Below are 19,379 nucleotides of genomic sequence, written 5' to 3' on the forward strand. Positions count from 1 at the left end.
TAAAAAGTCCCTTGGAAGTTTTTGATAATGTGTTCTGTATGGGAGAGACTGAGGCAAATATTTCTCAAAATTCTGGGGGATTTGGTTTCCTGTTGCATGTAACTTTATGCCTCAGAAAATATTTGCCTCATATATTAGGAACATGAACCTGAGATTTAGTTTAATGAACAGGTAGGTTACATTTATCCAATATATTGATATAATCTGCATTTCAGCGGACTTTTGAGCAAAACTTTACACAGAACTGGAACTACTAAATTATCAAAATATTTGCTTGTCACACATTTGATGGCTATGTGGCATATTTTTTTCAAGCTTTCATAGCCTTCTATCTATTTGCCCTTTTATTTTTCCCTTTCTCTGTTTTGGCATGCTTTTCTGTTAATATCTAAATTAAAAATATTGTGCTCTCACTTGATATTTTAATCAGACATTAATGGGCTTTTCTGTGAAAGCTGAGACAAAAGTACCATTGCAAATGAAAATTTAAATTGTAAATTATTTCTCAGTCTTTACAGCCTTATACAGACAACTTAAACCAAGTTGCCAATATTTTTTTATACCGATATTCTGTTAAATCCACTGAAGAAATCACATCTGCTCTGAAAACCATAACTGGGGATTCATTACTAAACATACTTCTATGAAGAAGATATATAAACATCTCCAAGCTATGAAGAGAAGATAACACAGTCTGATATATTTAACAACTACTGGGAAAAAAATTGTTTAAAGGGGGAAAACACATTCCATGGTGAGATATCTATTTAATGTTTAGATAATTTGGAGAAAAGATAGAGGAATCTTTCCTCCCTACTCCCACAGAAATGAAAAAAGTGCAATTTTAGTGCATATCTTTCTGATTCTTTTTGGGCAGTGCACAACAAAGGTGATTTGTAGAAACCCAGAGAATTTTTACCGGCACATCAGTGAGCAACCATAATTGTGTTTTCTCCCTAATGAAGCCAATCCTCTACAAAGGTGTAACGAAATTAAAGCTTGTCACTAAGAACTGTGTTTCTTTGCCTGTAGGGTTTATGCCTGTCTTTTTTTTTTTTGTTTTTAATTTAAGGATCATCTGTTTCAACTGGAATCGCACAAATTCGAGAGAGGACGAGGCAGGTGCCCTTTTGACCCCAGCTCTTCCTTCACCTCCATCTTAATTGGTAATGATCTTTATGTCATGAGCTTCACAGTCCTGTCATTCTGTCACTCTGAGTCTCCTTCTCCAGTACACCAAAGTGTTGTCAGCCTTCCATTGCAATCCTCCACATGTCAGACTTCATCCTCACAGTGCTGCCCACATTAATATTGCATTCCAGGCAGCATTACCCACAGCAAGGGTGGTCACAGAAGGGAAATGTTGAATGACATGTGCCATCCTGGAGGTAATTGATTGTTGTGTAATTATGGAAATAATCATTTCCTGCTTTCCTTAAAAGCAAAGCAGCATGACTGGCTTAGTCATTTACACCGCTTTTGTTTTCATCTACTGAGATTAATCTGAGCAACAAGCACCCTGTAAAAATGTGAATTTAACTGTTTTTATATCAAGCTTTAATGATTATATAAATTACCATTTTTGAGATGATTTTTTTTTCCATTTCAATGCTGCCTTCTAACAAAACTATCACAAACTGGTGATTCTGTGTTAGAAGAGTTGATCTTATGCTCAAAAGATATAAAAATAGAATTCAATCAAAGTCCTGCCTTGCCAGGAAGCTGTGCTGAGATAGTGCTCCTCTGGACCTTGCTGGGAAGTGTAGCACTGTAGGACTGGGATCTTTGGAGCTGTGATATAGCAAACCATATGGGCTTTCCTCAAGAAATGTTTTCTTTAAACATTTTGTGAGATGAAGCAAAGACAGTCTTGGCACTACTGACTGACTGTACAGTGAGTAAAAATAGCCTGGAACAGCAGGTAAATGGTAAAAACTAGATGGAGTTAGGGAGCAGCACAGCCATTTCTGGGTTTAGAAAACATGAACAGAAACTGAGCATTCAAAAGGGATATAGATTAAAATAAACTGCTAGAAAAAAAAGCTAAAGACTAAGTAACTATTCTATTTTTCAGGAATAAAAAAGAGGACTTTAGGGCCTTTATCATATTTACATTTGTCTGTGCATCTTAAAATCAGGTAACTAAATTCTCTGATGATTAATTACAGTGGTATTTCTCATCCATGGTGGTGATTAAATATTGGTAATGAGTGACAGTTGTATTTTTACATGCTAGGTTTATTTGTTCCTTTACATCAACAAATTAATTAAAAGAAGAATCTTCAGCAGTAATGACAAATCTTTTACCCTGCAGGAATTCATCAAAATATCCTTTAATTTCATTAGAAAAAAGTAAATTAGACCTCTAATTCTTAAGAGGTATTGGGTCATAGAAGAATCAGAAAAACATATTGTATTTTGCCTGACCCTTCAAAATCCACGAAGCACAGATTGTCATGCTTTTATCCCACCCTTATTTCTAAATTGTTTCTACAGTTTTTGACAGATTCCAGTCTCAGCTTAGCCTGGGAACAAAGACTCAGGGAATTGCTGTAATTCCCTGAAACCTCATGGTCTAATCTTGAAGTCCTTCTCAACCTTTCCTGAGATAGAACTAAGTAAATAAATTAACCTGATCATGCTCCTACTGTGAGATCAATCTGAATTTTATTTGCTTAAATGGAAGCCAGATTGTCCCACTGAGCTTTAAGAGTTTGCCTGAATTATGGGAGGTCCTATGGATCCTCGTATTTTTATCTGAAGGAGAAAATAATTCCTTTACCCTTCCCTGGTAAAATCTGATTAGAGTCTTGGGGGTCCATTGGCAAAGGTATCTGACAAGGCTAAAAATTCTGTAATGTAGCAAGATTAACTGGAGGAAATAATATTTTCGTCAGATCACTGATACTCAAAAAAACGGACTAACTTTCACTTCTTCATCAAAACTAAGAAATTATTTAGAGGCTGGTTTTCTAGCTATCCATTAGGAAATTCTACAATTTCAAGTTATCATGCAGTGATATTTTAAAAGCATAAGAAAATTCTTCCAAGATTTTATTATATTATTTGTTTCATATTTTTAGCTATTGGAGTTGAACACTTCCAACACTTAGGAAGAATATTTTAAGGAAGTTTGAATTTCCTTTTATTCTATTTTATTCTACCAACTTCTACTACACAGAGACACACAGTTCACAGAATAAAATGCTGCACCTTAGACTCCAGGATGTATGTCCTGCAGGTAGTCACTTGAAAAGTTTGGAAGACCTAGATGCAAACACAGTGTATAATAATCTTTTAATTACATTTGAGAATGAGAAGACTTCTAATGTCAAATGCACTGAGAAGAAAGGAATGGTCCTTCATTCAGATGAGCACTGGGTTCAGCTCATGATGAACATTACCCCATGATAGGAGATGCAAACTGCACCATGCACACTCCAGGACTGTTCTTCCAGTGTTTCTCCCAGTACTTGGAGGTTTAATTCTTGTTCATGCGCTTCAGTTTTCTTAGAAAGTGAAATCTGCTCCAGGTGTGAAGTCAGCATGGTCCTGGAGGCTGCAGCCCAGAGCTGTCTGCACTCTCTGATGCAGGTTCAGCCAATGTGCACATCCATGAAAAGGTTTTATGCAAACCTGTTAGCAAAGCCCACCCCAGCACCTTCTTCCTCCTAAGGAAAGTGTTCAAAACCTGCTCCCACTTCTGCCCCTCACATTAACACAGCACCTACACCAGCATGGCCATTGACTAACAGTGAGGGTTAGGCTAACGAGAAAGATTTACATGCCTCTCATAAAGTTTTAAAGCTTTTAAAATCGTGATCTTGAAAGATGATTTGCACCATAACTATTTAGGACCAGATTTAGCTAGTTTAATTTAGAAAGAAAGATAATCCCTTATTCCCCATCTCTTTACATATTTCAACACAAGAGTTAAAATACCCACTCCTAGAAAAGAACAGTTCGTGACTTGGCTTTAAAATGAAATTTCTGTGTTATTGTAAGCATTATGGTAGGTTATCTGACCCACTAGTGAAGTAGCTTGTGATGAATTCCTCAATATATGAACAATTAATTTATTGCCAGAATCAGGAAACAAAATAGAAATTGGATGGCAGACAGGCTGAATAAAATGTTTATGTTTAGCTCAACGGTATATAAAACTTTTGGACTTTTATTCCTAATGATCTCCTCCATCTGTTTTCAATAGCCAAAACTATTTTTGATACCAGATCTTGCACACTGATTAACTTGGACCACACTAGCTGAGAAATTAGTTTATGTCCACATATTCTTACCTGCAATATATCAGAAGAAAGTGGTGAAAATCCTAAAGTACATCTGAATAGGTTTATGTCCAGGGTATCCATTCCAAAAGTATTTTCTTCTTTTACAGTTTTAAAAGTTAGGTATTTGTGTATTTTCTTCTAGTCTAGACAAAAATACATTTTTTTTCTCAAAACAAAAGACAAAATACTTGAGTGAAAGACAGAAAATGCAAATATATAGAGGTACTGGTTTACCAGTTAAACAATAGGGATTTTTAAAATTTTCTGTTTTCATAGTGCCAAAAGTATCACTTTTCTAAAATGTGAATTAGTCTTCTGATTTGAGTCATCATATGAGTAGTAACTGACTGACAGTCAAATAAATGCATGAAAGGTGCAGTTTGTGTTCTACTCATTACATCTACACACATTCTAATGCTTTATTCATAAAATAAATTTTCCACTTTACACAAAAATGATTTCTGATGAATAATAGCTTATGTTTGCATTTGTACCTTCCAATTTCATACAGGTAAAAAAACATGCCACCTTTAAGGTGGTAGCAGCCAATTTATAGAATCTTTTCTATGAGTAATTTAATTTAAATGGTTCAATCTGTTTTGCTTTAGGGTTGTCACCTACGAATTTTGATGGATTTAGAAGAAAAAGTTTGCATTTTAATTTTTTAATATTTTGTCTTGAATAAAAGACAAAATGAAGGTATTTCAAAATTGTCACCATTGAATTTTGATATATTTGTTAGCTTGAAAAGATGATTGCTAAAAGATGAAAAAAATGCTAGCTAAAAAGTGTGTGTGTATCACTTGAGCTTAAACTGGTCTTCAAGGTCCATGGGAGTTTTCTGTTTGCTTAAATAAGGAAAGAAGAAACTTTTTATTCTTTTTAGAACATGATTAACCATGCTGTTAACCTGATTGAAAAAACTTAAATTTTAGCAATTTTATGTGAAGCTGAGGTTATACTGGAAGAGGGGAGGAGTAGGGAAGTTCTCTGAATTACTCAGCTGACTTTCAGGGGAAGGTGGAGGTTAATCAGTGTGATGTGCAGCAATATGAAACCCTGCAACCAAGACAGGATTGAATTCATATGTGATAGTAGTTTTTTAAGGGAGGAGAAAAAAGTAGAAATCCTTCCAGAATTCTTCAAAGCCTCAGTCTTAGGTTATCTCTAAATCTGGAATTGGTTAGCACCTGTAAAAACCTAGCAGTGCTCAAAATTTGTAACTTACATTTATACAAAAGAGTATTGAAAAGGACAAGAGAAGATCCTCTTAGTGTCAAAAGTGCAAAATATCTTGGAATTATTATTATTCAACATTATGCTGAATGTTTTTGTGCTGAGGTATTTGACAGTCACATTTGTGAGTACTGTCCCATTGTTGTTCTTAGGTGAAGTGACCTGCCTGCTCACACATGATACTTATATTTAGTTTAGTAACAGCTCAAGGAAAAAATCAGATTTCATTTCTGTATCTGTAAAATATCTTTCATGGAACAATATCTCTCCAGGACTGGAACTTCCATTTTCTCCCCTCAGGATGTCATAGGTACAATCAGTTATATCTTCTTCAGTATACACTAGAATGCCATACCAGCAGGTTAGTTATTTATAAGAATATTTTGTACCTATGTCAAACAGAAGGAATAGACTTCATATTCAGCTTAGGAACATCTGGATTCACAGATGTCAATCCTGATCATTGGCAATATGTGATGACTCATTTACCCTACATTGATGCACTTTCCAAGATTCATTATACTTCTGAAAAGATGAAATGTCCTGTTTTGCATTACACACCACCTAAACTAAAAAGAATATCAACCAGCCTGATATATTTTTCTAATGGAATTCCCAAAAGGGGATATATGACTAATGTAACTCATTAATTAGGGATTTTTTATAACAAATAAAATTATAAAAACACTGACAAATTCTACAGTTTAGTAGAATAAAGTTCAAAAATAAAGTTCACTATTAGTTTTGGGCAACCTTCATTTCTACAGATGCTATAATTTATACTTTTTGCTTCACTTGCCAGTATTTTACACTACATCTCAACCATGTATTTTCCAGGGCAATAACCATTCTGTATATGATGAAGCCTAAGTCAAAACTGTGCTCAGCTCTGGCTCAGCAGAGGTGTTGGAATCAGCCCCAGCTGCCAAAATATTAACTTTTCAGAATGATCATTCACAACTATACCACCATTCAATTCATGTGTCTCTCTTAAAAGAAACAAAATTCACACTTGGTGGGAGACTTGCAAACAAAATTCTTGCTTTCTGCTATAATCTTTTGTAAGTGCCAGCAAACGTTATTTGGATGCATCAGTCATGTTTATTTGGATTAGGGTGCAGGAAGCTGTGTCACTGAAGCCTCCACTCAGATTAGCCTTCAACTGGAAATCATTTATTTTCCTCTCCTTGCGCAGCCTAATTTCCTTTTGTGTTATTTTCTAGTATAAGGTTGCCACCTAGTGACAACCGCTCGCTGAAGCTCTCTGCTTCTTAAATTGGGGATAAAAAATTTGTAATCCAAGTCCACAAGGATATGAAAAAAGTTATTGTTAATGCTTAGTCAGTTAAGGGCAATATTTTCCATGCAATACTGAAAGGTAGAAGTATGGATGGCATTTTTCCAAGGTAAAATATATCCCATATCACAGTTTAAAAGGGGTTGGAGGCAGGCTTGATTTTTGAACATATTAAATTGTACCTATATACATATTTATTTTTCAACAGTATCTGTCATTCAGTGTATTATTTCTAAATTTTCTGATGACTTCTTAGTTTGTGAATAATATCTAATTGTTTTGAAAATGAGACCAAATTTCTGCCTTCATAAATTTTTCAAGAATTAAATATCACCAGTTGTGGAGGATGGATGAAATCTCTGGTTCTGTCCTTGCACTGGTAAATATTTCAATGCTAGGAAAACAAGTTATTGCTGGACCAGAGAAAAATAGTGCTTTTTTTTGAGTCCACTGAACATAGAATCCCCTCAGCCAGCAAGTTATTCCCAAACTGTAATTATTCCAGGTGAAGTGGAACAGCTCCAGTAGGCTGACTGGAAAACCTCTCAGCCTAATAATTAGCACATACCGTATTTATAATGTGATTCCTACAACATGAACTGAAATTAATTTGTAGATTATTACCAAAACGTTTCACTTTAGGTTTTTATTTGAATGTCTGGTCTGCAGGTGGTGAACTTTTTACTGGTCTCTACAGCGACTACTGGGGAAGAGACGCGGCCGTGTTCCGCTCCGTGAACCGCGTGGCGCATCTCCGCACCGAGCCTGACAATGAGCGCCTGCTCAAAGGTCTGGGGGCAGAGGGAGCTGAAGCCAGGGGTGCTCCAGATGGCTGGACCACTTCTGGTTTGCATGCAGTCACAGATTGCTATGCAAATATTAGCCTAGTTTTAGCCTAGTTCAAATTAAAGTGTGTAAAACACAAAGAATGGGACTGGAAAACCGTCTTTGGCAAAAAATATAAAGGAATGTTAATTTGTCAATTGAAGATGTAAATGCTTCAGCATTAATCTATTCTACATCTATTACATCTACATCTGATAGATGTAGAATAGGTTAATAAATAATCCACATCTTAATCATCTATCTATTCTACTAAACCCCCTCCTTTTTTACTATTTACTAGTAACTATTTTACTATTTACTATCACCGAATTGCTCTCTGACTGACAGAGATCTTACCTCTAGTTTATTTTTGAGTTGCTATAGGCTGGTTTTAAGGCTTGAAAAAATAAGGCAGTATTTTAATTACTGTAATCAACCCCTTTTTGTTGTTTTTTTTTAAAGAACCAAAATTTGTTGGCTCATACATGATTCCTGACAATGAAGACCACGATGATAACAAAGTGTATTTCTTCTTTACTGAGAAAGCTTTGGAAGCTGAGACAAGCACTCATGCCATATATACCAGAGTGGGACGTGTGTGTGCGGTAAGGGCCTTTCTCCGATTGTGCAGATAAGAAACTAAAACAAAGGATTAATTGTCTAGCAAATCATTACCACAAACAGACTTAAGTTTTACCAGGAGCAGAAAGATCATGAGGAAAGATTTTGCTTCCCTGAACTGCTCTGTTCAATACTCCATTTCCCACTCAGGCCATCCTCCTGGTGTGTTGATCTCATCCCTTTTTGGCTCCCTGGCCCCACACACAGCAGTAAGGTCTTAGGCAGTTGCTGGAGAGAGGAGCACTGTTAAACAAATGATCTCCCAGCTGCCCATATTGGTGCTTTCCAAACACTGAGGAATTTGGGGTGCTTTCCTCTTCTAATAACCAGCTACTGTAAGGCTGATGAGAGGAGCTCTCCCATTTTCCCACTGGGACTACAACAGTTTGATTAAAGGAAAGAAGGAGAAGGTTGTTTCTTAACACCTGATTTTGCTTCAAAAGAAAAGTTTGTATTCCCTCGCCTAACTGTCGGGAATACAGTTTACAGGACAGTTCAGAGGATTCCTAAAACTATTGAGCAAAGAGCAAGATACAAGTTAGTTATTTTCTATCACCTCAATAAGTGGTATTTGTCATGTATGCTCACCAGCATACTGCCCCTTAAACTTTGTTAGGTACTCCTATATAACTTAAAAACATCTGATGTATGCAAAGTACCAAATTACAGGCTCAGACATTAATGTTCACAAAGCCCCGTGGGTTTCTGGATTCCAACCTGCATCAAGATCCAAGCTGGAATTCTTTTGCTTCTGTTCTGAATATATGCCTGGATGGATTATTTTAATAGTTCCCCCTACTCTGCAATATATCCACCAGGAAGTCTTATCTCTAGCTATGGGTTAAACCAAAATCCCATTGACCTTTCTCTTCCACTTCTCCAAAACTTATCTGGCCATTAACTTCACAGCTGTATGTCATAATTCAGATTTGATTTAGTGAATACAAAAAACACCAAGCTGGTGATTCAAGAACTGGCTTTTTCCCCCAGCTTTTACATTTTCATCTCAGAAGTAACAGGTTTTGTAACACAGAGGCATGTACTCTGCATATTTCTACTTTTCTAAGGAAAACAGATCTCTGTTTGTAAGAGGAGTTTTGCAAGCCTATTGCAGAGCCTTCAATAACCAGTTACACAGGTCTTGAATTTAAGACCACAGATTGAGGATGCATCCTAAAGCAAGTTGTGCTAAATGTTCCCTTTTCTTGAAAGTCCCAACAGTTGCAAGAGCAAGAAAAAGATGAGGCAGCCGTAGCAAGGCAGGTGTTATTTAAGGTGAAATTGTTAGAAAAACCATGTAAATAATTGCCTCAGACTTGCCCCAGCTGCACCAGGTCAGTAGATACGTTCTGGGCTTCAGTTTCCAGATACATTGAAATGAGCTCTTAAAGCAAAGCTAAAGTTCAGTAATGTACTCAGTATATCTAGTTTGCGAAAATGAGCAATTAAAAAATGCTTTGCAACAGCTGTATAGCTAAAACAATCCAGGGATGTGGTGCAGAATTAAAAAATTCTTATGAAACCACAGATCTTAATGAGACCTGGACTTGATCAGTGCAATCCTACTTGAAAACTGACTCCAGAGAAATAAGTCTAGTAATGGGCATGTGGTTTCAAAATGGATGCTTTTGACATTAGAAGATAATGAGAAGCTAATTCATCATAGATGTTTGTGCTTCTAGGCTTACGCATTCATATTACCATTGGCATTTGTTTCTCTCTGCACAGAATGACATGGGAGGCCAGCGAGTGCTCGTCAATAAATGGACCACTTTCCTCAAAACCAGACTAGTTTGCTCTGTGCCTGGGAAAAATGGAATTGATACACATTTTGATGAATTAGGTAAATATCCTAGACAGTAAACAACTAGAAATAATGGAAAAAAACATATACCTTCATCATAACACATCTTACTGTCAAATATTGCACTTGGATTGATTATCAGGGAATGGTGGTTAGTGTTGTTTCCAATGTATAAAAAGTTCTACGCATATGGAGTTCACTATCACCAATTACTCCTTTATGTACTGCGTTGTTTTTAAAAGATTAAAATCTGCATAAAATTAAATTGAATAAATGAGTAAAATATGATTATGCTTCCAAGAATTAATGAATTTTCTTTTGGCGGGCTGAGAAAAGTAGTTTTTTTAACAATAACATTGGGTTTAAATTTTACAGAGGATGTGTTTTTGCTGCAAACTCGTGATAACAAAAATCCAGTGATATTTGGCCTCTTCAACACCACAAGGTAAACAACTAGAAGAAATAATAAAAGCCATAGAGGAGTGTTTGAACAGTCTATTAATGAGCTAGAAACTGGATGATACATATCCCTTAGCAACCATATAGTAAGCAGTTTTATCTCAGTTCTACTCACAGCAGGTTTCCTTGTTAATGTAAAAACTTCTCTATAACACCCAGGGGCTTGCAGTCTCATTCTGTGATTCATATATCTGGATCACAAATTAATTAAGTGTTTCTCAGCTTGACAATTTCCTATGTCAAAGTATATGCACATCTGCATGCTTATAAGAGCAGCATCCCAGAGCCACCTGTCTCCCTTTAAGAGTTCCGCTGTAATTCAAGGTTAACTAGATAGCAGCTTAAATTCCTATGAACTTCTTAGTGAAGCCTAAAGCAGCAGCTGCAATTTACTGGTGGCCTCCTTTTCCTTTTCCACTGCAGCCCAGCTCAGGTGCAAGCACACAGTACTCTCAGTTTGGAAATCTGACTGTTAGTTTGGGATGTAACTGGTAGAAAAGAGCACCTATGCTTTTGCCACTTTCTCCTGATTTTTTTTTTACTAACAAAAGGCAGATCTGCTCCTATAGGGTTGCTAACACCTGGCATTTCCTCATGGCTCTTGATGCCAATAGAGAAAGTTGGGCACCAAATTGAAATTTTCTGGATTGTCTTCTGCAGTCCTCAGAAATAATTTCTTTGTAGAGAGCACTCATGCTTCTTAAAAAAAAAAAAAAAAGGCAACCAAAAAACAACAAATCCCCAAAAACTAAAAAAATATTGTTCTAGACCAAAATAAAATTTAAAAATAAAATAAAAACTTTTATCTGGATTGTTCTACATAAAGTGATCTGATCTAACTAATGATGCCAACTGACATTCCCACTCAATACAAAAAGGACTCATTTTAGGACTGCTTATTTTAGTCAGCATTGGTTAGTTCCCATCTTTCCAAGCAAAAAAAATAGTAGGAAAATGTTAAAATCTTAAACTGTTTAAGTCACTAATCAAAAATATACAGGACCTGAGTTCACTCTGTTTTGCTTTCTGTGTTTCTAAACAAGCAATTTAGAGTTTGTGTACACTAGCATCAAATTTTGGCATAACAACAGAGAGCTTCCTTGGAGAACTGTTATGAATACAAATAAATTAAAGACTTTTGAAGCACATTGGATGCAGTATTTAGTAGAAAAGCATATAGGAAAGAATAAGTGTTATCTCCCTGAATGCTGTTGAAATGTGACTCGTTTTTAATTACATAACAATGCCACTATTATCTGTACATAATGTGACATATTGCTTTAATGATGTCTTTAAATTTTGCTTCATAGCAATATATTCAGAGGATATGCTATTTGTGTTTACCACATGGCAAGTGTCCGAGCAGCTTTCAATGGACCATATGCTCATAAGGAAGGACCTGAATACCACTGGGCTCTCTATGAAAGAAAAGTACCTTACCCTAGACCTGGTTCAGTAAGTACAGTCTATTTTCCACTGCTTTGCTATGTAAATAATTTTGGAAAGAAAAAGCAGATTGCTGCTGATGTTCAAATCCAGGATATTCCTTGAATATATATATAGTCCAGCTATTCCTGGAAAAGTTTGGAATGGCTCAGCAATAGGTTTAATCAAGTACTAGAACCATGCACTTTCCAAAGGAAAATAGTGGGATTCAATATATAAGGTTTTTCAAAATCTTGTTGGGACATGATTTTATTAACATTGTGAAAATGTCCTAAGATTCCAGAATTAGGACCCCAGAAAAAAGGGATAGAAAGAGGCAGATCTGATGTATTCAGTTTCATTCAGAAACACTTAGTGCCTTACCTGTGAAGGAACCTCTCTTTCTTTCTCTAAAGTGTTAAAACCAGGACATTTAGCAAGTGCTAAAGGAAGGAAAAAAAACCCAAAAAACTACAACATCCCCCCCCCCTCCAAGAGAATGGACTATTTCAATAGTTTCAATATTTCAATAGTTTTAAGGAAGTTCTCGTTCCTTTTTTCCACCTCATTTTCCAAAAGGATCAAATTTAAATACCTCTGTAATTTCGATCAATGAGCAGGTAAGAAATCAGACATATTTTAATAAAACTGACTAATCAGAATTAATGCATTTGTAGATAAGGAGCAAATTCTCCATTATTCAAAGTCCTTTGCTCAAGATTGGTTCTTTCTGGAAGCAATGGACTGGTACTCTCACAGTTCATTGATTTCCTTTCAGACATCACAGAGTGAGATTTTTCTACCCTTCATCAGGTTCCTGAGCTTATCTACATTCTTGCTCTGTACCATTTACAAAGAATATAAAAATATTAAAACAACACTGGAAAAAAAAAGCCTCATAAAAATCACTCATAATTTTTGAAAATTTGCACACAAGTTTTTTTTATAAACTATTTTTTTGCAGTGGCTACTAACTGAAGGGAAGAAACAAGATGTGTTTTGAAAATGCAATTAAATGGGAATTACTGTAGCAAGCAGCTATAGAGGTGCTGTCATGTATGGAGCTATTCCTGTCTGGTACTTAGATTTCTGGAGGAAATCACAAACTCATGACTTAAAAGACAAATAATTAACTGCTACAAGGAATTGCTGTGTTGTTTTCTCAAGGATGTCACAAGTAATCTTCACCTCAAACCCTTTTCCTGTTTCAGTGTCTTTTTAGGTGTTTCTGCAGTTTGTGTGCCAGGTGCTCACATCCCCACTCGAGGGGTGAGGAGGATCAAAAGTGCATTTGCATTTTTGCATTTGCATTGCAGGGCCTGTCCCCATCTCTCAGGGCAGGCACAGCCCCCAGGACGGGCAGGCAATGCCAGCCTAACTCAGGGAAGCACAGCATCCAGGATTTCTTTTTTACCCTTTTAATCCTTTAAATCCTTTTGGGATTATGACTACCTACCTACCCGTGGTGATTGTCATGTGCTGCAAATCTGCTTTTGTTTACACTCATGAAGGTCTGCCCCTTGTCATGTCAGCATTGGGCAGATTTCTAACTCTGAGCAAAGACATTTCTAATAGCTCTTAAATCCACCCCCCCAGTTTTCACACTTTGCCCCTTAATCTCCTCTCAGGCTTGGGGCTCATTCTCTTGAATTTAAAGGTGTAATGAGCAGTGCTTTTTTCCCTTTGCTAACTGAATCAGTATTCCCTTTTATACTAAAAGCAGTCATTTCAGAAGTAAGCATTGCATACAATTAATTTATCACTGAATCTCATGAATGAGAGGTGGAAAGGCCTATTAGCTTCTCTACTCCATTGCAGTGATGCCTTTCTCCCTCTTGTATGATTTCAAATGCATCCCCTTTCTCATTTTAAATTAATAATTTAAAATTAATATTTTTCTCTACTTAGCTTGGAGTTATAGACATACGTAAAAATTTAGAAGCAGATACTCCAAAAAAGAGATTATCTAGGATTTAAACATTATGAATATGATCTCACCATCTTGGCCAATGGGCTACCACTGTATCAGTGCTGGCTTGATTTCAAACAAACAATTGATGTCAAACAAACAAATATTTTTTTGTTTATTTGACATCAATTGAAGTCATTAGTGTTGAGTCAGGATAGAATAACAGGTAAACAAATTATTATATTTTAGGAAAAACGATTGAATTCACAGGAATTATTGGTTTCCTATTTGATATGTTGTATAGCAAATGTATGGGTTTTGCAGTTTTACCAAATAATGAGACTGTACTGTGCATGGATTGCAGAATAGCTGCATATTTGCAAAGATGATACAATCCAAGTTCTTCAAGTGGTATGCATTTTTTTTCTGGGCAGTAGAACACCTCACATATGTTATTTGGACTAGCATTAAACACAGGCATGAATTCAGTGTTAATGACTGCAGTTATTACATTGATATCTCCTAGCACTGAAGATTAAATGGTGTGTTTTTGGCAAGAAGGAGAGAACTCAGAGCCAGCACTTCAGCAAGGTTGACAATGGTTTATAGGAAGGCTGCCCTGAGTTCCACATGCTTCCAATGCTTCTCTTCCTTGGCCATGCTTGGGTCAGACTAGAGTGTCACCTCCCCAAAAAGACAAGGCATAGGAACAGAAATAGAAGCAGAAGAGTGCAAGTAATTTCCCAATATCAGGGAAAAAATTAGCTGAGGAAGCAGGTCTCTCCTGAGCGCTAATAGATTTAATTGTGGATTTCTTTATATGTTGCAGAGCACATCAGAGGCTGAAGTAGATGGCTCTGCCAGGTTACAGAGCCTTAATTGATTCATTTTTACCTACTCATTTAGGGCACAGTTTAGAGGTCTTTTCAATGTTTATCCAGTAGCATGAAGAGAAATTGTGTAGCAGGCTGTAGCCAAGTGTTAGGCTTCACACTCCAAACAATGTGTAGCATGTTGGTAAGTTAAATCCCACTACCTTTCCTATTACAGGAGTGACAGTCACAAGAGGCAAAAAATAACTTACTAATGGATGTCTCTGAGAGTCAGCACTCATTGATCTTAGGTATTAAATGAGTAAAGAAGAAGTCTATGGGGAATAAGAGAGCTTAAAACTAAATAAACAGAGAGCCACTGTTAAGAGTCACACAGGTTCTGACAGACTCCACAATCCTCTGCCATAGTCTCTCCTGGTTTTTTTAGTTCATTTAGTTGTACTGCTTCTGGAAATGACATCAGCTACATCAAGTGGGGTTGATGGACTTCAGAGACAGCTACATCTACTGTTTCATTTCTAGACTACTTGACTTTATTTAATTGAAATGAAAAGCCTGTGAGTGATTATTTTTATTAAATCTCTCCAGAACTAGAACTTTTCAAAGGGAACCTGGCAATGCCTATTCACTTGATATGCTGTGCAGTGCATGGGCAGCACAGGCTCAGCCAGTCTTTGTGCTCCAGCTCTGTCTCTTCATTGCAAACAGCCAGTAAAATTCCATCACTAGGTTGATTAGACAAGTACTTTTAAGTCAACAGTGAACAAATACATTCCTGTAGCTAAACCCAAAAAAGTGGAAACAAACATTGCCATGCTTGACAAGTGCAGGAGTTTGTTATTGTCGATTACAGCTGACCACAAGTTTAAAATTACTGTTTCCAGTAAACTTAAGGAGAATTGTATTTCATTTTGTTGATTGAAAAATCCAATTTAAATAGAGAAAGGCTGCTACTGTGGCTTTGCTTGAAATTCATCTTAAAACCACTCTGTCTTATGAATATTTAGAGAAAGTAAATGGTTACTGAGATTTTTCCAGCTTGATCATAAATGGTTTCAATTAGACATCATGAAGCAAATTGGAAATGTAGTATCTGTGTTCAGTTGGGAAACATTATCTCGTTCACAAAGCATCCTGAAATTAACTTCTCTCTTTAACGCAGTAAATTATCTCTAATTGCATATTTAACTGAAGGAGTAAACCTCTTTTAATCAGCATTGACATAAAGTTTATTTGCTTTACAAACTGGTAGATTGATCAGTGCAAACATTGGTATTTGAAGCTAAACTGTGATATATAATACTGTCATCAAGAGTCAGGAATCAGAATCAAACATAATACTATTAGAATGCCTGAAATCAAGAATTACTATTGGCATAATTTTCAAGTGTGTTTAGTTTCTTATGGTAATACGTTTTGCAATCAAAAAATAATAAAACTAGAGATTGATTACAAGCATTAGTGTTCTGCTGACTTTGCATGGCTGTTTCTCTACTGGGATAGAAAAGTCCTTCCTTCTAACTCTGTCCATGGCCATTTTGATTATATTAAAATATGAGTTTGGGGAAGAAATAAGCCCTATGGCATTTGTCAAAATCTGAAAGTGTTATCCTTTATTCTGTCTTAGTATGCCAAAGAGGAACAAACTCCTGCTTCCTAAACATGACAATGCCAACATGACAATGTTCACTGTTCTCCTTTCTTTTCTCGATTAATAATCCACACATGCATGAAGTACAGGGTTCACTGTCCTAATTTCTGCTGCGGTCTTCTGGGCTTGGTTTTCTGCAGACTTATCTTTATCCCTGAAAACAAGCCCCTTTTCTGGCAATTTCTTGGGCAAACCTTCAGGATAATCCTGTTTTGTGTTTTTGCAGTGTGCCAGCAAGGTGAATGGAGGGCTGTACACCACCACTAAAGACTATCCTGATGAAGCTGTGCATTTTGCCAGGAGTCATCCACTGATGTATCAGCCCATCAGGCCCGTTCATAAGAGACCAATACTAGTTAAAACAGATGGAAAGTACAATCTTAAACAAATAGCAGTGGACAGAGTGGAAGCTGAAGATGGGCAATATGATGTTTTGTTCATTGGCACAGGTAAATGAAGAAAGCAAGAAAGAATTTTTACATTTATGATTTTGCAATTTTTTTTGTTTCTTTTTATGTTTTGGTTTTTTTTTGTTTTTTTTTTTTTTTTTTTCTCCAGGAGGAAGCAAATCAATACAACATTTATTTTTATCAACTTTTGTTTTCATGCCTTCACCTTACAGAGGATGTTATTCATTCCAGACATGTGCTTCACTGTGATGCTAACATATAGGAAAGTAATGGTAGGGAACTATTTAAAAACTAGCAAGAGAAAGAAGTATAGGATTCAATTTTAATTTCTTTTTTTAAAAAAAAAAAGAATTAAAAAAAATGGCCGAACAACCAGCCTTATTTTTTAAACTTCAGAACACTGTCAGGTATCTAAGCTGAGACTTGGAGACCTGAGAGAAAAAAAGGTGATATGATTTCCAAAAATATCTGTTCAAGTTATTTGCTTTATTCCACAGTTTCTTTTCCCCAGTTCTGGAGACAAGAAGTCTAGCTGAACCATTAAAGAAACCTGCCAGCTTCCAGAATTGAGTTCCAACAGAGATGAAGGAAGGAAGGAGGAAATGCCCAATTTCAAAAAACCCAAAACTTTCAGAAGTTTCCTGCCAAGTTTTCTTGTCTTTCTTCTGTGCCATTTTTTTTAAATATAGAGAGTTTGTTTAGCAAGAATTTTTAAGCATCTTCCTAACAAACACAGTAAAGGAAAAATATAGCATATAGCTGCAACGAGTCTAAGAAAGCAGAGGGAAAAAAAATGCAACGGTATTTGAAAAATAGAAAAACGTAAGAAAGCAAGAGGAAAGGCTGGAACTACACAAGACTTAAGTCACATCTAATCTGTCTGGAAAAAAACGTAGGATTCTTACATTCACATTTAATCAATTTAACAACAGGAGTGGTATCACAAATCATTTTGACCATTTTGTCTAGGAAAGCAGTTCCAGTGAATTATATTTACTAATGAAATTCCTCTGATAAGTACATTTCAGTGTTGAGAACATTAAAAAAATCATGTTAATAGAATAGCAAAGACCTATTTACATTAGTGCTGTTTCCTAAGGTTTTAAATAGCCTTGGAACAGTCTTGGTAATGGACTTAACCATGGTTTGTAAAATATTGTATTATGTGTCACTTATTTCTGTACAGCAGATTTTGCAGCGGGTCCTACATCCTTTATATTTTCTCCTTGCATTTTTAATTGTGACTGCAACAAATATTCTTGTACACAAGTCTTTTGTTCAGTAAAGTAGAATCCAAAGTGGCTTAAGTGTGTTCTTTAGAGCTGTGCTGGATTGGCCCCCAACAGCTGCCTAGTGTTCTCAGGCTGTCTGATCTCAGGTGACAAGAAATTCCAGCAAAAGAATTTGGGTTTTAGAAGCTCTGAAATGAAACCTGCAATCACTACTTCGGCAAAACTCCCATCAGAAAACTCACTGCTTATTTGGACAATATAATATTAGAAAGGGTTGATATATATATTTTTTTTTAATCCCAGTCCAACACCTGCTGTGTAACATAAGTAAGCAGCATCTTAGAGCTGAGCAAGTTTCCTTAGGGTAGCAGGGCAGGTTAGAATGGTTCATCAAAGGCAAAGTCTGAACATCAGAGCTTTCACATATCAGTCAGCAGGATTTGAAGAGGGACTTACTTATGAAAATCACAGCTCAGAATACAAATTCTTTTCACTGTTCTACTACAAAATGGTTGCCTTTGATTACATAGTCTCTTTGAAAAATGGTTTATGACCCCTGTTTAATGGTTCCTCTTTTTGTTTCACCCTTTGATCTTTTGCTGAACATTTTCCCCAGTCCTTCCCTGCTTAATATGTCCCCTCTAAATCAAAGGTGACTGAAAATAACAGAAGAAAATAAGTGATATTTGCCATTGTTGATGACAGATTTTCAGATTAAGGACACGAAGGCTTTTTTATAAATAGGCAGCAAGGCAAAACCAAAGTGGTGGAAGACCAGATGTTATTTGTATGTTTTACTTTCCTGCAAGAGTTGCAGAGACAGAAAGGTTGATAAACCTAAGTCCAATGTGTCTTTTTGAATGTGCATCCTATATTTTGATTAATCTCCCTTTGAGTACACCTTCAGCTCAACAGCAGCTCAGTGTTCCCTTAGAGAAGGGTAAGAATTGTGCACAATGAGCCCCTGAAGGTTTTTATACTTTTGCTTGGGGGAATGGTGCTGCCGTTAGCAATTAAGCATATTAGTAGTTTGCTATCTAGTGTAAACACTCAGATCCTGTAATTAAAGCTATTTTACACTTGCTTGCCTCAATGCACTTGGCTTTCACCTACTCCCATTTCTTTTTCTGAAATATGGTTGTGATCCTTTTGTTATTCACAATGAGTTATGAACCAATGTTTGAAAAATACAATTAATTACGTATCTTACAAGTGTCTAAATTGACTCTTATTTGCCAGGTACAAACTGTCATATATTTCATTTTCTAAGAGTAAGAACCCTCATTAATGACAGCACAATGCAACTAAATTTTCACATTTATAAATTTCAATCCATTATCAATTTGAAGAAGTCATTTCAGGTATTTGAAGGCCATATAAATGTTTCA

General features: G+C 36.1%; 1 protein-coding gene across 1 annotated transcript in view; it reads left to right on the forward strand.

The window, feature by feature from the left end:
- SEMA3E (semaphorin 3E) overlaps window positions 1-19,379 on the forward strand; it is a 129,655-nt gene that overhangs the window by 92,419 nt on the left and 17,857 nt on the right. Inside the window, exons 5-11 of the mRNA XM_005489170.4 lie at window positions 1,073-1,166; window positions 7,492-7,611; window positions 8,110-8,252; window positions 9,997-10,111; window positions 10,448-10,517; window positions 11,842-11,986; window positions 16,576-16,798. Of these exons, the coding sequence (XP_005489227.2) occupies window positions 1,073-1,166; window positions 7,492-7,611; window positions 8,110-8,252; window positions 9,997-10,111; window positions 10,448-10,517; window positions 11,842-11,986; window positions 16,576-16,798 (910 nt within the window). The remainder of the gene's footprint in view (window positions 1-1,072; window positions 1,167-7,491; window positions 7,612-8,109; window positions 8,253-9,996; window positions 10,112-10,447; window positions 10,518-11,841; window positions 11,987-16,575; window positions 16,799-19,379) is intronic.

The sequence above is a fragment of the Zonotrichia albicollis genome, chromosome 4 (assembly GCF_047830755.1).
Source record: "Zonotrichia albicollis isolate bZonAlb1 chromosome 4, bZonAlb1.hap1, whole genome shotgun sequence".
NCBI lineage: Eukaryota > Metazoa > Chordata > Aves > Passeriformes > Passerellidae > Zonotrichia > Zonotrichia albicollis.